This window comes from Microcebus murinus, chromosome 12, assembly GCF_040939455.1.
Source record: "Microcebus murinus isolate Inina chromosome 12, M.murinus_Inina_mat1.0, whole genome shotgun sequence".
Taxonomy (NCBI): Eukaryota; Metazoa; Chordata; class Mammalia; order Primates; family Cheirogaleidae; genus Microcebus; species Microcebus murinus.
Window position 1 is genome coordinate 86,979,096 of NC_134115.1, and position 22,407 is coordinate 87,001,502.

At 48.4% G+C, this 22,407-nt stretch overlaps 1 protein-coding gene and 1 non-coding gene across 2 annotated transcripts; one reads left to right on the plus strand and one right to left on the minus strand.

Annotated features, from left to right (window-relative positions):
* Nucleotides 1–5,730: 5,730 nt before the first annotated feature.
* TRUB2 (TruB pseudouridine synthase family member 2) lies at nucleotides 5,731–22,322 on the minus strand. The gene is made up of 8 exons (XM_012772094.3): nucleotides 21,956–22,322; nucleotides 21,173–21,304; nucleotides 17,235–17,309; nucleotides 15,583–15,644; nucleotides 13,504–13,585; nucleotides 9,156–9,228; nucleotides 7,676–7,812; nucleotides 5,731–6,833 (listed from the first exon to the last, which is right to left on the minus strand). The coding sequence occupies exons 1-8, from the start codon at nucleotides 22,320–22,322 to the stop codon at nucleotides 6,508–6,510; spliced, it is 1,254 nt and encodes a 417-aa protein (XP_012627548.3). The 3' UTR covers nucleotides 5,731–6,507.
* LOC142874696 (U7 small nuclear RNA) lies at nucleotides 20,261–20,323 on the plus strand. Its single transcript, XR_012922339.1, has one exon. It is a non-coding gene; the product is annotated as a U7 small nuclear RNA (small nuclear RNA).
* Nucleotides 22,323–22,407: the final 85 nt, after the last annotated feature.

Here is a 22,407-nt window from a genome sequence, read left to right on the forward strand (position 1 = left end):
TTAAAAAATTATTTTTGGTTCTGTTTTTAATGGTCCATTTGTTACAGAAATGCAATGAGAAGCCAGAAAAGGGAGCAGTCAGGAAGGGACTTACAAGTTTCTTCCAGGTTTTAGTCCTGGATTTCAAGCTTCTGCAGTAGCTCAGGGCCAATCCTTGACTCTTTCATGAGCACATGAAGAGCAGTTTCTTTGCAAAGGGATCCAAGGTGAAGTGCGTGTAGGGTCTGCAGTTAAACCTCTGAGAAATGAAAAGCCTTGTTCCTCTCAGCCTAGAAATAGTTTTGCTGCCTAATGGGTAGCAGTAATTCTGTAGACAAGACCACACCCATGCCCCTCGAAGAAAGCCAGTGCAACCCTCCTTAGCCACGTCACACCCAGGTGATGTGGGCACCATTTTGAAAATAGGCACATCTCAGGGTAACGACCACAAACTGAATATTTGTTTTGGGAGATTACTTGGTTTTGGCAAATAGCTTTGCAAGCTTCTGTGGTGTTTCTTTAGCAATTTATTAGAAAGCTGGTATGAGTTGAAGCGTTACTCCATTGGCTTGCTCTCTCCCTCATGCTGGATTGCCAAATTTGAATGTGTCATCGGCAGCCCTACCTTCTGTACTGACGCTTTGCTACGCTTCAGCGGGTTGCCTCAGCAGCTCTCCCCTCATCCCGCCAGATGTGCCCACATGTGTGAGTTGGGTCCAGGAACACTTACCTTGCCTTCTGATAAGGAAAGAAGAAAAATCTAGAGCTGGGTGAAGATCTAAATTTCAACCAAACCTCTAAATCCCGGGAAATATAACTGAAGATGTATAAGGCAATTTTTTGTTGTTGTTGTTTTTGTTTTTGAGACAGAGTCTCGCTTTGTCGTCCAGGCTGGAGTGAGTGCCGTGGCGTCAGCCTAGCTCACGGCAACCTCAAACTCCTGGGCTCAAGCCATCCTGCTGCCTCAGCCTCCCGAGTAGCTGGGACTACAGGCATGCGCCACCATGTCCAGCTAATTTTTTCTATATATATTAGTTGGCCAATTCATTTCTTTCTATTTATAGTAGAGACGGGGGTCTCGCTCTTGCTCAGGCTGGTTTTGAACTCCTGACCTCAAGCAATCCACCCGCCTCGGCCTCCCAGAGTGCTAGGATAACAGGCGTGAGCGACCACGCCCGGCCAAGGCAATGTTTTTAATACTGAACTTCCCTAAGGAAGGCTCAAACCAGCCTTGTTGGAAAGTAAGAAAGGATTAAGCCACACAGTATCAGTCAGTCTTCAAAACAGTACTGATCTCCCAGAGGCTGGTGCCAAAATTTCGTCGTCAGTGGCTGGAGGTTGCAAGTGTTGCAGCCATAGCTCACCTGATAGCTTCATATGCTGTATACACCATGCCAACTTGCGTTAAACAATGGTGGGAAGCTACTGGGATAAGGACTGGTCTAAAAGTTTACAATCCAAAACATATCTGTTTAGAACCATTTATTTTGCCATATTTCAGTGAAATTTCAGTGTAGCAAAGCCCCACAGGTAGAGTAATAGTACAATTATAAGACAAAGGCTGGAAGAAAGCTGCTGCTAGGGTTTTTGACTTTTTTTTTAAGTTGCTTGCCTTGCTGCTTTTCTTGTGTCTCCTATGTTTGGTTAGTTATGACTTGAATATCTTGGTAACTGACAAAGGTCTTCCTTGGGGGAATACAGCATTATCTTGTTTAAATGGCTGAAAGGACTATGAAAGTTATTGAGCTGTGTTAATTGGGAGTCATTTGAAGACATGTGACATTGACCCTCCTCTTGCTCCACAATGTTTTCTGAGTCATATAAATGGGGTTCCCGGAGTTTATTCCCGTGGTATTAAAATAACATACATCCAGTTGAATCTGGACTGGGACAGCACATTGGTGAGGATCAGCAGGGTTCCCCCACCCTGGCCACCAAGGATGAAATGAATAGATGCCTGGGCACTGGTTGCAGAAGCCAAGGTGGTTTGAAAAGCTTTGAGTAACCACTGAGTTCTGTTTTTGATTCAGGTGCTAGGGCATCATGGCCTCCCTGTTCCTCTCTTTTTGAAAACCCAGCCTGCTGTCATAAATGCCTACTTCCACAACTCATCTTCTTTTCCTGATACTTTGAACACAAATCTTGGATATTGCCAAAGGAAGCCATTCAGCAACTGCTGTGATCCCCCCCTCCCACACGCGCATATACACACACACTTCTCTGGGAGAAGTGTCCTCCCTCTGAACCTGGTCCCCAGCTCCCAGTATGTAATTAATTGCTCTTACCTGTTGTGCTAATTCAAAGGGGGGAATGTGAAGCGACAAGCAAACAGGGCTTGGAGGAATTGGCCCCACAGATACCCTGCCCTAAGCCGCCCAGGTGATGAGTCCACTGCTCACGTGACCCTCCACCTTGTGGGCCCTGTTGGTTCGTGACCAGTGTCTGTTTCTTGAGGTTGTACAAACTTGACAAAAGTTAATACTTTTGTTTGTATTCTGCACTATTGCACTCTCCAATGCCCCCTTGAATATTTTTATTAACTAGTTACACACATATTTGTCTTTGATGTTTACATTATTTTTTTCTTTTAATGTTTTATATGAACGATTACCTGCTGTTGGATTTATTTATTTTTTTTTTTGAGACAGAATCTACTTTGTTGCCCAGGCTAGAGTGAGTGCTGTGGCATCTGCCTAGCTCACAGCAACCTCAAACTCCTGGGCTCAAGCAATCCTCCTGCCTCAGCCTCCCGAGTAGCTGGGACTACAGGCATGTGCCACCATGCCCGGCTAATTTTTTTCCATATATTTTTAGTAGGCCAATTAATTTCTTTCTATTTTAGTAGAGACGGGGTCTTGCTCTTGTTTAGGCTGGTTTCAAACTCCTGACCTTGAGTGATCCACCTGCTTCAGCCTCCCAGTGCTAGGATCACAGGGTGAGCCCCTGCGCCCGGCCTGCTGTTGGATTTAATAAATTTGTTTACTCAACTATTAACATTTCTACAAAAAAAAAAAAAGACAAGACACTGGCAGATTTGGCGTCTGGTGGGTGCCTACTACCTGGCTCAGAGGGTGACTTCTCACCATGTTCTCACATGGTGGACAGGGAAAATGAGGGCCTTTGGGCCTGTTTAATAAGGGCACTAATCCCATTTATGAGGGCTCCACCCTCAAGACCCAATCTCTTCCCAAAGGCCCCACCTCCTAATACTATCACCTCAGAGGTCAGGATTTCAACATATTAATTTTGGGGGGACACAAACATTCAGACCATAACACTGGGTGTCACTGGGCATGTTATTTGCCCCTGTCATGCCTCAGTTTCCTCATTTGTAAAGAAGCGATAACCACAGTGCCTAAATCCTAGGCATGTTGAAGATTAAATGAGATGAGATCTGTTAACTGCTGTGAGGCCAGGGCCTGGGACACGGCACTCTTTGTAAGTGTCAGCCTTGTGGCTCTGGGCTCATCCTGTTACCAATATGGGAGAGGCACTATCATCTGACAGGTGAGGAAACCCAGACTCACAAATGTTATTAGTAATCTAGTGCAGTTAACACATGTGGAGGACAGGGCAGGGCTGGAAACCCAGATGCTCAATCTCACGGGCCTCTTCCACAGGGAACACTCACCATGCTCCTAAAGGAAAAACAGACACCGTGTAGGCAGTCATTTTATGTGTTCAGTAGGCTAGGCAACAATACCCAGATCTCGGTCAAACACCAGCTTAGATGCTGCTGTGAAGATCTGGTTTTTTCTTTTTCCCTTGAGACAGGGTCTCTGCTGCCTGGGTAGAGTGCAGTGGCATCAGCCTAGCTCACAGCAACCTCAAATCCTGGGCTCAAGCAATCCTTCTGCCTCAGCCTCCTGAGTAGCTGAGACTATAGGCGCCACCACGCCTGGCTAATTTTTCTATTTTTAGTAGAGATGGGGTCTTGCTTTTGCTCAGATTGGTCTCCAACTCCTGAGCTCAAGCTATCCTCCTGACTCAGCCTCCCAGAGTGTGGGATTACAGGTGTGAGCTGCCCATGCCCAGCCCATGGTTTATTTAGGTTTTCTTAGTTTGTCCCTAACTCCCTGTTTCTGTTCCAGGATCTCATCCAGGAGACCTTATTACATTTAGTCACCATGTCTCTTTAGGCTCCTCTTGGCTCTGGCAGTTTCTGACTGTCCTTGCTTTTGATGACCTTGGCGGTTTTGAGTACTGGTCAGGTATTTTGTAGGCTGCCCCACTACTGAAACCTGTCTGATGATTCCTCATGATATGGCCAGGTTATGGGTTATTGGAAGAAAGATCACAGAGGGTTAAGGGACAGTTTCATCATATCAAGAGTATGCACTATCAACATAATTTATGACTGCTGGTGTCGACCTCAATCATCTGGCCGAGGTAGTGTTCATCAGGTTCCCAGATGATTTTCATGCTAGAAAAACAAGAGGCAACGGAGAAGTCCTGGCTCAAATGCAGAGAGTGCATAACTCGCCAGGTGCCACCATAAGCACCTGACACAGGATTTCATTTGTCCCCACAACATGGGAGAAATCATTATGCCCATTTTATGGATGAGGAATGGACAGGCTCTCACTCTGTTGCCCAGGCTGGAGTGCAGTGGCATGACTGTAGCTCGCTGCAACCTGGAAGAACACCTGGCTCAAGTGATCCTCCTGCCTCAGACTGAGCTTTCGAGGCCTCACAGCCAGGAGCCTGCAGAGCCAGACCTGCTCAGCACTGCTCAGAGCTGTGCCTGCCCTGAAGACAACTCTGGGAGAAGGTAAAGGAGCCATGGTAGCTGGGGCCTCCTTTTTCATGGGTGACAAACAGGGACAGAGACATTCCAGGGCTTCCCCTCAGGGTCGACTAGAGCTCTAACCAGAAGCCAGCTACATTCTTCTAGCCCAAGCATTCTAAGAGGGAAAGACTCAAATGGATGGAAGCTAAAGGGCAACCAGGGCCTGGCCCAGTGGTTCGTACCTGTAATTCCAGCTACTCAGAAGCTATTGCTTGAGGCCAGGAGTTTGAGGCTGCAATAAGCTACAATCATGACACTGTACTCCAGCCAGAGAAAGAGAGCAAGCCCTCATCTCTAAAAAAATTTTTTAATTTATAAAAAGGCTGGGCACAGTGGCTCAAGCCTGTAATCCCAGCACTTTGGGAGGCAGAGACAGGAGGAGTGCTTGAGGCCAAGAGTTCAAGACTAGCTGAGGCAAAATAGTGAGACTCCATCTCTACAAAAAAATTTAAGAATTAGCCAGGCAGCTACTTGGGAAGCTGAGGCAAGAGGATCACTTCAACCAGGAGTTGGAGGTTACAGTGAGCTATGATCATGCCACTGCACTCCAGCCTGGGCAACAGAGTAAGACTCTCTCTCAAAAAAGAAAAAAAAAAAGGTATACCTGGGGCCGAAAAATCTAAAGCCTAGAGAAATAAAATTGGGAGGAAAAAAGAAAGGGCTAAAAAATCCCATAGTTTTATAATTTCCCTTGAATATTTTTTGCCCCTGTATAGGCCGTATTTATTCAACTAGTCCCTTACTGAGGAACAGTAACTACACTTCCTACTTTTTTTTTACTATGACAATGCAGCCATGAACATCTGTATACTTAAAACTGTCTGCAGCCACACTGGAAGATGGAGTCCTGAAAATGAAACTGCTGGGTCAGGGGCAGTTCACATTTTGGTACGTACCACCAAACTACTCCTAAAAGGGTATAGTTTTATATTCCTGCCAATGGTATGAACTGCCCATTTTGTCACCTCATCACCAATGCTAGGTATCTTTTTACTAATTTTCCCACTCGGAAAGGCAAGGCATCTCGTTTCCATCTGTGTCTTTCAGTGTTAAAGAGATCGGGTGCCATTTCTGGCTTATTGGGCATCTGGATTTCTTTTACTTTTATTTATTTATTTATTTTGAGACAGAGTCTCACTTTGTCCAGACTAGAGTGAGTGCCGTGGCGTCAGCCTAGCTCACAGCAACCTCAAACTCCTGGGCTCAAGCGATCCTCCTGCCTCAGCCTCTTGAGTAGCTGGGACTACAGGCATGCGCCACCACGCCCGGCTAACTTTTTCTATATATATTAGTTGGCCAATTAATTTCTTTCTATTTATAGTAGAGACGGGGTCTTGCTCTTGCTCAGGCTGGTTTTGAACTCCTGACCTCAAGCAATCCACCTGCCTCGGCCTCCCAGAGTTGGATTTCTTTTAATATGGAGTTCATATTCTTTGCCAATTTTCTTGTCCTCTTTTTCTTATTACTTTCTAAAATCTCTTTGTATATTACAAATATTAGTCCTTAAAGATAGTGCAAATACTGTTATCAGTCTGTCATCTGTTTGTTGTTTTTTCCTCCATACAGAAGTTTTTTTCTTTTCAACTGGGTAAGTCTAGCAATCTTTTCTGTTACAGCTTCTGAGCTTTGTGTCACATGCAAAAAAGCTTCCCCTATTCTCACTTTCTGCATAGCCATCAGTTCCAGCTTATATGGTTCTTATATTTATCCACCCGCTGCCCCAGCAGCTGCTTGGCCTTTCAATGCCCCACATCACTCTCCAGCCCCAAGGCAGAGCTTAGGCCCTCCGAGTCCCAGGGCCAGCGTGGACTGGGGAGCTGCTGGGTGTCCAGCCCCAGGCTCAAGCTCTTCTCCAGTTCTGCAGCTACCCGGGGGGCAGCAGCCTCGATGGCATCCAGGATACTGTGTAGGTCCCACTGGGTCCTCAGGAGGGCATCATCCAGTGTGAAGACGCCATCTCGTGTACGCCGCACTTGGGTACAAACAGCGGTGGTCTTTAGCTCCAGGCCAATTTCATGCACCAGCTTTCGCAGCTGCTTCTGTGTCTCGTGCATGCACTGCACCTCTGCCAGGGACACACAATGATGGGCACAGCAGTCAGGAGCACAGCCTCTGGGGTCTGGCTGGTCTGAATCCACACCCCATGGATACCTCCTAGTGACATAAGAGACCTGAGCAAGACACCTTAGCTCTCTAGGCTTTGCTACTGAGAGTGCAGCCTGGGGGCCAGCCCTGTGGGTGCCACCTGAAAGTATGTTAGATATGCACAATCTCAGGTCCTGCCCAGACCTGCTGGGTCAGAATCTGCCTTTTAAGAAGATCTCCAGGTGATCTGTGGGGGGCTGGCTTGAGAAGTCTGCACTAAGACTTGGTTTTCTCATCTGTAAAATAGGGGCTATGAGGAGTGAAAGAGATCATTTCTAGAAGGTGCTTAGCATTGGGAGAGCTCTGGTCAGTGCTCAAGCAAAGGAGTACGAATTAACATGATCAACAGAGAGGAAAGGAGTGAGGGGTGGGGAGCACACAAAAGGAACAAAGATAAGTGGGGCACTGAGCTTGGGGGCACTGGGAGTTAGAGTTGTGTCTGATGGGCCCGTGACAACTTGAACCACTGGCAGCTCTGGAAATGAGCCGCTAAATATAACCTTGCTTATTAAGGTCTGGCTTCAAAGGGTGACTTGGCAGGAGATAGAAGAGCTTTTGTTCTGTGCGCTCTGTGATAAGCCAACTCCAGGGCCAGGGCTGGGAAGGAAGTCAGCGCCTGATGCCTTGGCCAGCAGGGATCAGGGCTGGCATGTGTCTGCCTTGGCCGAGCCAGAGGACAGTGGCATCCACAAGAGCATTCCACAGTGACTCCCCAAACCCAGGGGCCCCATCTCAGTGCCCCAACTTCCTGGGGCAACATACCTAGGAGGAATTCCGGAGGCGCAAAGTGGAGGCATCGGATGCCGGTTATCAGCATGGGGGACTTGTTCATGGGCCGGATTAAGCCTCTCACGGCCATCTCGTAGGCCTCCTGGGTCTTCAGGTCAAGGTTAGAGTACCTGCGGATCAGCAGGGGGCTTCAGTCCTGCCGACAGCATGGGGTGAGGAGCTGGGCCCACCACCTGCCCCTACTATTGCCCCACTCACGAAAGGCACCTTTCCGGAAGCTCTTCATTCACCTTCCATGTGCCCTGCCACTCCTGCTCCTACAGCCACCCTGGCAGCAGCCTCTTTGTCCCCTGCAATCAATCCTTGGCTTCACAGTCATGCATGCTGACCGCTCCAAACCTCCACATGGGCCCTTGGCTCCAGCATCTCAGCCTGGACAGCCCACAGGTTCCTCACTCTCAGCCAACCCAAAGTGACTCAATGTTGTCCTCCTCCATGGGGTCTTCCTCCCCGTCTCAACACCCAGTAACCCAGTTGTCCACCAGCCTTTTCCTTGATGCTGCCCTGTGGTGCTGTCTGCCCTACTCCGCCCCTCTCTCTCCTCCACGGCTCATGCCCCAGATACAGGTTGGGCCCTTCTTGGTGGTTGCCCAGGCACTGTCCTTGCTGCCTACTCCCTGGTCTACTGCCTTTGTCCCCTCTGGTCCTTTCTCCACATGGCCCCCAGAAATAGAACTGCAGTGCACTGGCTGTTTCAAACCTGAAAATGGCTGCCCTTGCCAACCATGTCCCACTTCCCTTCACTCCTTCCACAGATACCTCACACCCGTGCCGGGCTCCCTACCTGGTTCTGAACACGGCCGGCTGCTTTACCCCGAACCTGGGCACATGGCGTTCCCACCACCTGCTTCTCCCCAACCACAGCTACTTGGCAATTCCACACTGGTCCTTGAAATGATGTTGCCTAGGGCATTTTCTCTGATCACAGCAGGCTCCCCCACCTCAGGTGGCTGTCCTCCTGGTGTCACCCTACACCCTGCAAGTCACTTTGCTCAAGTACCTGCCTGATCCCCTTGAGCCATCAATACATGTCCCTAAGGTGTGGGCTCTTTCTATCCCCAGTGTACAGAAAAGGCATGTGAGGCTCCCAGGCAGGTGGGCCATTCACTCAAGGCCACACCACTGTGTCAAGCAGAGTCAAGAATCCCAACCAGGCTGGCTCCATAGCCTGAGCTCCCAGGACGAGGCTACTCTTGCTCCTGGGCTCTGTGCTATGATGATGCGGATTCCTGGTTTCCTCCCAAGAGATCATATACTCCCCAGACAACAGCTGGCATCTCCTGTTCCTCTTGGCCTCCCAATGCCAAAAATCTGGCACCCAGAAGCAATTCTGCGTGCCGAGAAAGAAATGGGTAGTTCTTGTGTGGTTTCAGGTTCTAAAATCAAGATGCGTGGAGTCTGCCCCAGACACTTCTCCACGCTCTCCCAGCATGTCCCCGAGGGCCCCACTTACATCACCAGGGCCTTCTGATGGGAGCCCTGGATCATGGCCAGGATGCGGTCCAGCTTCTCTCTGGTCACATGGTCTGGAAAAGGCAGAGGGCTGTCAGTACACAAGTGGGGATGGGCCATAGCAAACTTTTCCCCCACATCAGCCCCATCCTTGGAATCTAGAGCGGGGATGTTTTGGAGGGATTCTCATAGCAGGGGTGGCTGGGAGGCCTTTGAGAATCTGATGAAAGCTCTGGACCTTCTTCTCAGAAAGATACATGTGAAAGCAACATTTTGAGGACATTTTAAAGGAGCTCACAGATCTCTTAAAGCCATTCAGACTCCAGGTTAAGAACATATTCTAGGCCGGGCGCTGTGGCTCACGCCTGTAATCCTAGCTCTTGGGAGGCCGAGGCGGGCGGATTGCTCAAGGTCAGGAGTTCAAAACCAGCCTGAGCAAGAGCGAGACCCCGTCTCTACTATAAACAGAAAGAAATTAATTGGCCAACTGATATATATATAAAAAAAATTAGCCGGGCATAGTGGCGCATGCCTGTAGTCCCAGCTACTCGGGAGGCTGAGGCAGAAGGATCACTCGAGCCCAGGAGTTTGAGGTTGCTGTGAGCTAGGCTGACGCCACGGCACTCACTCTAGCCTGGACAACAAAGTGAGACTCTGTCTCAAAAAAAAAAAAAAAAAAAGGCCGGGCGCGGTGGCTCACGCCTGTAATCCTAGCTCTCTGGGAGGCCGAGGCGGGCGGATTGCTCGAGGTCGGGAGTTCAAAACCAGCCTGAGCAACAGCGAGACCCCGTCTCTACTATAAATAGAAAGAAACTAATTGGCCAACTAATATATATAGAAAAAAAATTAGCCGGGCATGGTGGCGCATGCCTGTAGTCCCAGCTACTCGGGAGGCTGAGACAGAAGGATCGCTTGAGCCCAGGAGTCTGTGGTTGCTGTGAGCTAGGCTGACGCCACGGCACTCACTCTAGCCTAGGCAACAAAGTGAGACTCTGTCTCAAAAAAAAAAAAAAAAAAAAAAAAAAAAGAACATATTCTGCTGAGCCAGGCATGGTGGTTCACGCCTGTAATCCCAACACTTTGGGAGGTTGAGGCAGGAGAATCACTGGAGCCCAAGAGTTTGGGACCAGAACAACCTGGGCGCCATGGCAAGACCCTGTCTTGGGGGGAGGAGGGGCATGGGAAATATACGTAACCTTAACATTTGTACCCCCATAATACGCCGGAAAAAAAAAAAAAGACGCTATCTCTACAAAAAGTAAAAAAATCAGCGTGGTAGCACACGCCTGTAATCCTAGCACTCTGAGAGGCCGAGGTGGGCGGATTGCTCGAGGTCAGGAGTTCGAAACCAGCCTGAGCAAGAGCAAGAAGACCCCATCTCTACTACAAATAGAAAGAAATTAGGCCGGGCGCAGTGGCTCACGCCTGTAATCCTAGGACTCTGGGAGGTGAAGGCAGGAGGATTGCTCAAGGTCAGGAGTTCAAAACCAGCCTGAGCAAGAGCAAGACCCCATCTCTACTAAAAAAAATAGAAAGAAATTAATTGGCCAACTAAAACTATATATGGAAAAAATTAGCCAGGCATGGTGGTGCATGCCTGTAGTCCCAGCTACTCGGGAGGCTGAGGCAGGAGGATCGCTTGAGCCCAGGAGTTTGAGGTTGCTGTGAGCCAGGCTGATGCCACGGCACTCTATCTGGGGCAACAGAGTGAGACTCTGTCTCAAAATAAATAAATCAGCTGGGTTTGGTGGTGCACCCCTGTAGCTCCAACTACTCAGGGGACTGAAGTAGGATGATTGCTTGAGCCTGGGAGTTAGAGGATGCAGTGAGCCATGATTATGCCACTGCACTCTAACCTGGATCATAAAGCTGGACCCTGTCTCTTATTTAAAAAAAAAAAAAAAAAAAAAACGAAGCCCAAAGATGTACTTGCCCATTATTTTAAGCCAGATCTCTTAAGCCCCAGTCTGGGTTTCCCAAGCCAGAGACCCTGAGAGTGTGCCATCTGCCCAAAATGCAGAAAGAGGCAGCAAGAAGTGTTCTGCCCACTGATCCCACTGAGTGGCTACAGCAGCAGAGCCACAAATTCTGCCACGAGGCTGATCATGGGGCTCAGTCAGGGCAGGTACCAACTTCTGGCTCCAAGGGCAGAGCCCCAAGAACAGGTGTGGGGACCAAAGGGTTGCTAGCCTAGAAGGGCCTAGACCTCTGGTTCCCCCTGGTCTGGCTGTGCTCATGCTGTGGTCTTACCTAGATGTACCTGCCACTGCCTCTCCCCACCTCCTCACAGCCCAGCTCAAATGCTGCCTCCTCTAGGAAGCCCTTCCTGGAGCATGCTGCTCCTTCCTCCTGGCTCCTACCTCTCTGCTCCTGTGTCTCTTTCCTAGCACTTTTATTTTCTTTGATTTTTACCTTACTTTTTAGTTATATAATTGATACCTACATCTTTTTTATTTTTATTTTTTGAGACAGAGTCTCGCTTTGTTGCCCAGGCTAGAGTGAGTGCCATGGCGTTAGCCTAGCTCACAGCAACCTCAAACTCCTGGGCTCAAGTAATCCTACTGCCTCAGCCTCCCGAGTAGCTGGGACTACAGGCATGTGACACCAAGCCCGGCTAATTTTTTCTATATATATTAGTTGGCCAATTAATTTCTTTCTAGTTTTAGTAGAGACAGGGTCTCGCTCTTGCTCAGGCTGGTTTTGAACTCCTGACCTTGAGCAATCCGCCCACCTTGGCCTCCCAGAGTGCTAGGATTACAGACGTGAGCCCCCGCAGCACCGGCCCCTAAATCGTTTTTAAATAATTTAGACTGGCTGGGCACAGTGGCTCACATCTGTAATCCTAGCAGTCTGGGAGGCCTAGGCAGAAGGACTGCTTGAGCTCAGGAGTTCCAGACCAGCCTGGGTAAGAGCGAGACCCCATCTCTACTAAAAATAGAAAAAATTAGCCGAGTGTGGTGGCTTGCACCTGTAGTCCCAGCCGCTCGGGAAGCTGAGGCATGAGGACTGCTTGAGTCCAGGAGTTTGAGGTTGCAGTGAGCTATGATAATGCCACTGCACTCTACCCAGGGTGACAGAGTGAGATTCTGTCTCAAAAAAAAAAAACATAGATAAAAAATAAAAATAAGGCCGGGCGCGGTGGCTTGCGCCTGTAATCCTAGCTCTCTGGGAGGCCGAGGCGGCCGGATTGCTCGAGGTCAGGAGTTCGAAACCAGCCTGAGCAAGAGCGAGACCTCGTCTCTACTATAAAATAGAAGGAAATTAATTGGTCAACTAATATATATACAAAAAAAATTAGCCGGGCATGGTGGCGAATGCCTGTAGTCCCAGCTACTTGGGAGGCTGAGGCAGGAGGATTGCTTGAGCCAGGAGTTTGAGGTTGCTGTGAGCGAGGCTGACGCCACGGCACTCACTCTAGCCTGGGCAACAAAGCGAGACTCTGTCTCAAAAAAAAAAATAAATAAAATAAAAATAAAATAAAAATAAAATAAAAAAAATAAATTTATATATATATATATATATATATATATATATATATATATATATATATTTAGACTAGCAACAACAATCATTCCTTCCCATCCCCACAAATTCTAGCTTCCCCTTCCTTCCTCCTAGGAGTGTCAATTCTGTAACCAACTCTAGCTTTCTTGGATGTTGACGTATACTGATGTGTACAAATATGTAGGGCTGCTTTGCCAGATGTTCTGTTTTCTACAGGAGGTGTAGTTGTGTGGGCTGGGCTGAGTTCACTGAGAGAAGGGGCTCTGTCTGAGTTATCATATGGCCCCCAAGTGGATGGCACAGCGTTGGGTCCAAAAAACATCTGTAAAATGAGCAAATGCAATAGATCCCATGGAATGTCTTAGCACACAGGCATAGCAGGAAGGGAAGAATGAGGCATCCATCCTCCATCCATCCATCCATCAGCACCTCCCACTTCCCAGGCCTGGTGCTGTATGTGTGACCAGAGGAGTGACCCACATAATCCTGCCCTCATGGGTGAGTCTGGTGGGGAGACAGATGTTAAACGATCACAAATCATTAGTTAGTCACTCTTCTGAGAGTCCATCCAGTCCAACTCTAGAAGCTACAGAAGACTTCTCCAGGGAGATGATGGTTGAAAAGGTGAAAAATTTATACCATGTGAAGAGAAACCAGAGTATTTGGAGGTGACATTTGAGCTAGGCGAGGAAAAGCCAGATGGTGTATCCAAAGTCCCAGCCTGAGCTTGGTGTGTCAAGAGAAGATGAAAAGGGATCAGCGTGGCCCAGGCAAGGGCAGGAGTCGAGGGAAGCAAGCGTGGAGGGAGGCGGTGGCAGCCACCCTGGGCTCCCCCAGGCTCTCACCATATGTCGTCTTCTCTACCAGCCGTCCGTCCTCACAGAAGTCATCTGTGGCTTTGCCCAGGAGGCCACGCACTGTGTAATCCTTCAAGGACAGGGAAGAGAACACCCGGTCAGCGTCCCCACTCTCAGTGCCAGCAGTTCACGCTGCGGAGGTGTGAGACTGAGGCTAGGGCTCTCAGGTCTTCCCTCAGGGAGTTCACGTACCAGCCCCTGCCCAGCGGCTCCTCTGCCCCCAGGGAAGGGCACAGGCTCTGCTGTGAGGCCTTTGGCAGCTCTCTTGCTCTCTTGGTACCCCAGTTCTCCTCTGTGACATCGGGACAGTGGCAGGGCCAATCTCACAGTACTGTTGCAGATTCAGTGAGACACGGTACCTGGCTCCCAGTCAGCAGGTCTCTTTCAAGATCGCTGTCTGGGTGGCTCGGTGTCTCTCCGCTGCAGCCTGACCTGACAATTTACCGCGCTGAGGCCTCCTAGCGTGCCCTGGGGCTTCTCTCCACCCCTCTGACGTGACTAAGCTTTCATGACCTGGATCAAGGCCTTCTTCCTCCCTGCTGCAGAAACTCCCCTTCCTATACGTCTGTGCAAGTAACTGCCTCTGCCACAAATAAGAGTGACAATAATGATGATGACAGAGATGGTGACAATAGTGACATTTACTAAATATTTACTATGTGCCAGGAACTGTGCTAAGCAATTTACATGCAGTCATTAATTTAATCTTCCAAATATACTTTTCCTGAAGGGGAAATACTATTAATATCATCTCCATTTTAGAGATGAGGAAACTGAGGCACACAGATGTTAAGCAATCCACACAAGGACACACAGCAGCAAAATGGTAGAAGCTGGGTTTTGAAATGAAGCCATTTGGCTCCAGAATTTATGCTCTTTTTTTTTTTTTTGAGAGAGAGTCTTGCTCTGTCACCAGGGCTAGCTGGAGCATCATCCTACCTCACCGCAGCCTCCAACTCCTGGGGTCAAGCCAAGTAGCTGGGACTATAGGCACTCACCACCACGACTGGCTAGTATTTTCTTTCTTTTTTCTTTTTTGGCCTGCCCCTCCCCCAATTTTTTCTATTTTTAGTAAAGACAGGGTCTCACTCTTGCTCAGGCTGGTCTTGAACTCCTGAGCTCAAGCAATCCTCCTGCCTCAGCCTCCCAGAATGCTAGGATTACAGGAGTGAGCCACTGCCCCGCTAGAATTTGTGCTTTTTTTTTTTTTTTTTTGAGATAGAGTCTCGCTTTGTTGCCCAAGCTAGAGTGAGTGCCCTGGCCTCAGCCTAGCTCACAGCAACCTCAAATTCCTGGGCTCAAGCAATCCTCCTGTCTCAGCCTCCCAGGTAGCTGGGACTACAGGCATGCGCCACCATGCCCGGCTAATTTTTCTATATATATTAGTTGGCCAATTAATTTCTTTCTATTTATAGTAGAGACGGGGTCTCACTCTTGCTCAGGCTGGTTTCGAACTCCTGACCTCGAGCAATCGGCTCGCCCTGGCCTCCCAGAGTGCTAGGATTACAGGTGTAAGCCATCGTGCCCAGATGAATTTGTCCTCTTAATCACTAAAACTGTGGGCCCCTAATATGGCACCTGTTCACATACTTTGTGGTACCAGATGCCATAGCCCCACCCTGGATGGCATGTTCCTTGAGGGCTTCATGGTGACATCGACTTCCCAGTCTAGGGGAGAGAATGGAAGCGTGCTGTGATCTGGCTCTGATGTTATAGAGATCTGGTTTAAATCCCAGGTCTTAAAGCCCTAGAAATGCTGTGTGACCTGAGCAAGCAACATCCCCTCTCTGAGCCTCATTTCTCTCTTCTGTAAAATAGGGTAAACAACAGATTCTACTTTATAGCGAGTTGTGGGGCTGCCATGAGGGAATCCACGAACAGTGCTCAGCGCAGAACGGTCAGCACATACTAATGCCAGTAGTTTTCATAGCCTCCCCAGCACATGACTATAAAAAATGCTTGTGGCCAGCCTTGGTGCTTCCCTATGGAATCCTCTAAGCTTTAGAGGTATCCTGGTGACCCCTCTGGGAAAGGAACAAGGGATAGGTGAGCTGCCCCCACTCATACCTTGGTGAGATGAGCATTGTACATGTCGGTGAGGAGCCTGCGTCCCTGTCCCACGCCGAACACTGAAAGACAACCAGCCTTATCTCACACCTAGCACCCCCTTCCCATCCCCTTGGGAATCTGTGCCCTCACCCTCACCCCTGCCATCAGAACACTCCCTTCTCCGATGTGGTTGAAGCCAGCAAGAGGGCGAGATCTTCCACGGGGAGCAAGTGAGCTCCTCTGGATATATGTTAAAATGTGGATTTCTGGGCCTCACCCATAGGTACTGAATATGACTCAGGTGGAGAGGGGTTTAGGCTCCTCAGCAAGGGGATTCTGATACACTTAAAAGAGATCACTGGCCCAGTCATACGACCTGTGCTCAAATCAGCAATGGCTCCAAGTATAACCTTCAACCTCTTTAAGCCACAAGCTCATCAGTAAAATGTAGGTAAAAATGATGTCTGATCCCCATAGGTGTTGTGCAGATTAAAGGAGGCAATTTGACCAGGTGTGGTGGCTCACACCTGTAATCCCATCACTATGGGAGGCCGAGGCAGGAGGATCACTTGAGTCCAGGAGTTTAAGACCGGCTTGGGCAACCTAACAAGACTCTGTCTCTACAAAAAATTTAAAAAGTAGCCTGGCTGGGTGCTGTGGCTCCTGCCTGTAATCCTAGCACTTTGGGAGGCCGAGGTAGGAGGATCACTTGAGCTTAGGAGTTTGAGACCAGCCTAAGCAAGAGTGAGACCCCATCTCTACCCAAAACAGAAAAATTAGCTGGGTGTCATGGTGTGTGCCTGTAGTCCCAGCTACTCTGGAGCCTGAGGAAGGAGGATCGTTTGAGCCCAGGAGTTCAAGGTTGCAGTGAGCAATGATGCCACTGTACTCTAGCCTGGGCAACAGTGAGACTCTGTCTCTAAAAAAGGAGGCAATGCACAGGCAGGAAGTAGTCAGCACAAATGAGGAACCCAGTGAACAGTGGCCATTGTGGCCACTTCCTGTCTTTCTTCTGGTGTTTCTCCCTCTGGCTGAAGGAGAGAATGACCCTGCATTCACTTTTGGAGAAGAACAAGGAGAGGGTCATGAGATCATGTCTGTTTGCCTACGCCCCAGGAAGCAAGACAAGGAGACTATGATTGTCACAGCTGGAGGATGTGGCTACCACCTGACGCTGAGGACACAGATGGTTCATGACTAGGGCTTTGTGTATCCAGCTCTAGCAACATCCAGACCCTGGCCAGTAGGGCTAGAGTCACACGCCTGGCTGTCCCATAACACGATGATGGTTTCCCTCTCTGGGCCAGTGGCATTCACTAGCCATGTGACCCAAGACAAGTCACCAAAGTTCCTGGAGCCTTCCTTTCTTTATCCATAAAATCATCCATCTAATAAAATCATTGTGGTGAATTAGTGTGCACAAAGAGCCTTGAAACACATGTCATATGTAGGAATCACTCCATCAAGGTCAGCGATTGTGATTATTATCCTATGACTGCCACCCTCTCACCAATAATCTCCCCAGCTGAGCAGACTTGGGGCAGCAATCAGGGGAGGGGGGCAGTGGTGAGAAGTGGGTGTCAGGCAAAAAGTATGCTGGGCTCCTGGCAGTTCCCTGATCCTTCCCCAAGCCCGTATCGCTGCACCCCCAGGCTTACCACATCACCTACCAAGCACCCCAGAAGCCTGGGCATCCAGCCGGTGTCCCACAGCAACCTTCAGACTGGTGAATGCTGGTCCACATACTGAAAAAAAAAGAATGAAGTCCATTTGCTCAATCAGATCAAGACTGTGGAGTCCCTGCCCAATTCTGCTGAAGGAGAGTTCTGGTAAGAAAATGGAGGCTCCTGGCTAGGCACAGTGGCTCATACCTATAATCCTAGCACTTTGGAAAAGCTGAGGTGAGAGGATTGCTTGAGCCCAGGAGTTCAAGATCGGCCTGGGTAACACAGCAAGATGCCATCTCTACAAAAAATTTAAAAATTGGCTGGGCGTGGTGGCACACCTATAGTCCCAGCTACTTGGTAGGCTGTGGCAGGCGGATTGCTTGAGCCCAGGAGTCTGAGGTTGCAGTGAGCTATGATCATGCCACTGCACTCCAGCCTGGGTGACAAAGCAAGATCCTGTCTCTAGGGAAAACAAAACAAAACAAAACAAAACAAAAATGGAGGCTCCTTAAGGTAGGACCTGGGTCTGTTTAGAGTTCTATCCCCAGAGCCTAGAACTTACTAGCTGCTCAGGAAATAACTATTGAAGGAATGAATGCAGGAATGGGCCACAAGTGTTTATACTTCTATAGATCAAGAATCTGGGCCGGGTGCGGTGGCTCACGCCTGTAATCCTAGCTCTCTGGGAGGCCGAGGCGGGCGGATTGCTCAAGGTCAGGAGTTCCAAACCAGCCTGAGCAAGAGCGAGACCCTGTCTCTACTATAAATAGAAAGAAATTAATTGGCCAACTGATATATATATATTAGCCGAGCATGGTGGCACATGCCTGTAGTCCCAGCTACTCGGGAGGCTGAGGCAGTAGGATCGCTTGAGCCCAGGAGTTTGAGGTTGCTGTGAGCTAGGCTGACGCCATGGCACTCACTCTAGCCTGGACAACAAAGCAAGACTCTGTCTCAAAAAAAAAAAAAAAAAGAATCTGGGGGAAGGTACAGGCTGGTTAAGAGCCTACTGAATCAAGACTATGTTATTAATATCAACACTGAGCCTCAGTTTTCTCATTTGTGAAATGAGAATAGGACATATCTCACAGGATTGTGTTAAAAAGTCAATGAGATGGCCGGGCGCTGTGGCTCACGCCTGTAATCCTAGCTCTTGGGAGGCAGAGGCGGGCGGATTGCTCAAGGTCAGGAGTTCAAAACCAGCCTGAGCGAGACCCCGTCTCTACTATAAATAGAAAGGAATTAATTGGCCAACTGATATATATATAAAAAATTAGCCGGGCATGGTGGCGCATGCCTGTAGTCCCAGCTACCCGGGAGGCTGAGGCAGAAGGATCACTCGAGCCCAGGAGATTGAGGTTGCTGTGAGCTAGGCTGACGCCACGGCACTCACTCTAGCCCGGGCAACAAAGTGAGACTCTGTCTCAAAAAAAAAAAAAAAAAAAAAAAAAGTCAATGAGATCACAATTGGAAAAGCTGAACACAATGCCTAGTACAAAGTAGGTACTTCATAGGGAGTCACTGAATATCACCAGCTGGAGTTTTAAAGGTTTCTGATCAAGCCCCTGAACTCCCTGACACATGCCTTAATCAAATCTAGTGACAGGGATGCATTGCCAGAAACAGTTCCATGGTGGGGCAACTTTGTTCACTAAAAAGTCACCCTTTCCCAGAAACCCAAAACCCCTTCCTTATGATTTCTACCTGAGGGTCTCAATTCCCACCTTGAGTCCCAGAATAGCAAAAGGGACAGCAAACTACAGTCCACAGGCCAGATCCTAAAGACTGGTTATTTTTTTGGTTTTTTAATGGCCTGCAAATTAAGAAATGTTTTTTTCCATTTTCATATATATATATAAATATATATATATATTTATTTTTTTTTTTGAGACTGGATCTCACTTTGTTGCCCAGGCTAGAGTGAGTGCCATGGCGTCAGCCTAGCTCACAGCAACCTCAGAGTCCTGGGCTCAAGTGATTCTACTGCCTCAGCCTCCCAAGTAGCTGGGACTACAGGCATGTGCCACCATGCCTGGATAATATTTTGTATATGTATTTTTAGTTGGTCAATTAATTTCTTTCTATTTTTAGTATTGACGGGTCTCACTCTTGCTCAGGCTGGTTTGGAACTCCTGATCTCGAGCGATCGACCCACCTCAGCCTCCCAGAGTGCTAGGATTACAGGCATGAGCCACTGCGCCCAGCCTCAATTTTTAAATGGTTCAAAATAAATCAAGAGAATAATACAATTTTTCCTCGGTATCCATGAGAGATTGGTTCCAGGGTCACTCACAGATACCAAAATCCACAGAGGCTCAAATTCCTTATATAAAATGGTGTAGTATTTGCATATAACCATCCTCCTATATACATTATTATTTTTTTTTTGGAGACAGAGTCTCATTTTTGTTGCCCCGGCTAGAGTGCCGTGGCCTCAGTCTAGCTCACAGCAACCTCAAACTCCTAGGCTCAAGTGATCCTCCTGTCTCAGCCTCCTGAGTAGCTGGGACTACAGGCATACACCACCATGCCTGGCTAATTTTTTCTATATAGTTTTAGCTGGTCAATGAATTTCTTTCTATTTTTAGTAGAAACGGAGTCTCACTCTTGCTCAGGCTTGTCTCGAACTCCTGAGCTCAAACGATCTGCCCGCCTCGGCCTCCCAGAATGCTAGGATTACAGGCGTGAGCCACCTCGCCAGCCTAATTTTTTTAAAACCTTTTTTTTAGAGGAAGGGTCTTGCTCTGTCCCCCAGGCTGGAGTACAGTGGCATGATGATCATAACTTGTAACCTCAAACCCCTGGCCTTGAGCAATCCTCCTACTTTGGCCTTCCAAAACGCTGGGATTATAGACATGAGCCACTGTGCCTCTCCCATATACTTTAAATCATCCCTAGATTACATATAATACCTGATACGTATGCCTACACATCATTTCATTTGTTTGGATTCAATGTAATATTCAGCATAGCAAATTCAAGTTTTGCTTTTTGGAACTTCGTAGTTTTTTTTTTTAATTTACCAGTCCTAATGTTACAGCTCTTTTAGAATTTGTCTAGCAGGTTTTCCAGTCCTCACAGGAAGGACCACCCTCCCCCAAAATTTACCAATCCTTTCTTTAACTACAGAAGATTTTTCTTAAATGAATATCTAAATTCATTGTTAGTTGAATCCATGGATGCAAAACCCATGGAAAAAGAGGGCCAACTATACTTTGTGACATGTGAAAATTATATCAAACTCAAATGTCAGTGTTCATAAATAAAGTCTTATTGAAACACAGCCAGGCTCATTCTTTTTGATATTATCTATAGCTATTATGCACTACAATGGCAGAGTTGAGCAGTTGCAACAGAAACTGCACGGCCTGCAAACCATAAAATATTTTAACAGCTGGCTCTTTCCAGGAAAGTTTGCCAATCCCTGCTCTAATATTTTTTTTAACAATATTTTGCTCTTTAACTTACTCTTTTTTTTTTTTTTTTTGAGACAGAGTCTCGCTTTGTTGCCCAGGCTAGAGTGAGTGCTGTGGCATCAAGCTAGCTCACAGCAACCTCAAACTCCTGGGCTCAACCCATCCTACTGCCTCAGTCTCCCAAACAGCTAGGAATGCAGGCATGTGCCACCATACCCGGCTAATTTTTTCTATATATATTAGTTGGCCAATTAATTTCTTTCTATTTATAATAGAGATGGGGTCTTGCTCTTGCTCAGGCTGGTTTCGAACTCCTGACCTCAAGCAATCTGCCTGCCTCAGCCTCCCAGAGTGCTAGGATTACAGGCGTCAGCCACTGAGCCCGGCCCCTGCTCTAATATTAACTCATCATCCCCATTCTGGACCTCCAAAGGCCTGGCACAGAAGTCTGAGTGCTAGGACACTGACTCTACTCAGGGATTTCCTGGGAAGTGACATACAGGATCCTGCTTTAATCTGCCTTACCCAGTGGATGTTTCCTGAGGGTAGGCACACTGGTGGCTGTGAGGGTCAGTTCCTTCTTTTCACTGCTTTCCAAGGGGCCCAGCAAGAACCGAACACGCTGTTCAGGGGCAGGAGGCTTCCCAGCATTGAGACCTAAACACACACAAGTAGAGGATATCTCGTCAATTCTGTCCCAACACCAGGGGGGCAGAGGTGGGGACGAAAGTATGATGATGTAGAACAGCGGTCCCCAAACTTTTTGGCACCAGGGATCATTTCATGGAAGATAATTTTTCCAAGGATGGAGTGTGGGGGACGGGGATGGGGACCGCATGTAAATACAGATGAAGCTTTGCTCCCTCACCCGCCGCTTACCTCCTGTTGTGCGCCCCCACCCGTTCCTAAGTTTCATGGAAGATAATTTTTCCACAGGATGGAGGGGGGGGGGTTTGCCGGATGGGGAGCTCTGCGGCCACAGACTGGTATGGGTCCATGGCCCGGGGATTGGGGACCGCAGATGTAGAGGACTGATGAGAACATGGTGTAGAGAACAGAATAGCAGTAGTTAAGAACAGACTTGGTTCAAATCCTAACTCTACTACTTATCAACCTTATGACAACAGACTCAGTTTCCCCAGCTGAATATAGGAGAAAATGAGAAGTAATGAAACATACAGGACGGTAAGGAAACCGCTTATCCAGGCACACAGATCACGTGACTTTGTTTTGCTGGAAGAACCAGAAGCGGAGATCGACTTCCAGGAGAATGGGAGCGGGATCCTGGGTCTGGTTCGAGGCACTCACCTTTCAGAAGTTGCAGCTCAATGGTATCCCGCAGGTGCTTCCATTTTAGCCCCGGGGGCTTATAGGCAGCGAAAAGCCCATTAAGCTGCGCCAGGCGGGCGGACCCCATATCTGAAGCCCGCAACCCAGCTTCGCAGAAAAACTGGGATCTGGACGGAAGCGCCGTACGGTCCCGTCCCCAAATGTGGTACTTATAATGGGCGCCGCCATGTTCTGCAGCCGGAAGTGGTTCTTTTCTTACTGTCCTCGGGGAAAACGTGATGGAGAGAAGGAAGTAGGGCCCGGCGGTGAACAGCAAAGCTGGCGGGGTTACGTCTCCTGTGGGGAATCTTTTTGGGGGTGAGGTAAAATGGGGAGAGTCTTGCATCGGTGGAGGTAGGTGGTAGACAGGTCGTGCGGGTTTCCTTCACATACTTTGCAGTAGGACCCATTACTGCTGGTGCTACGGTGCT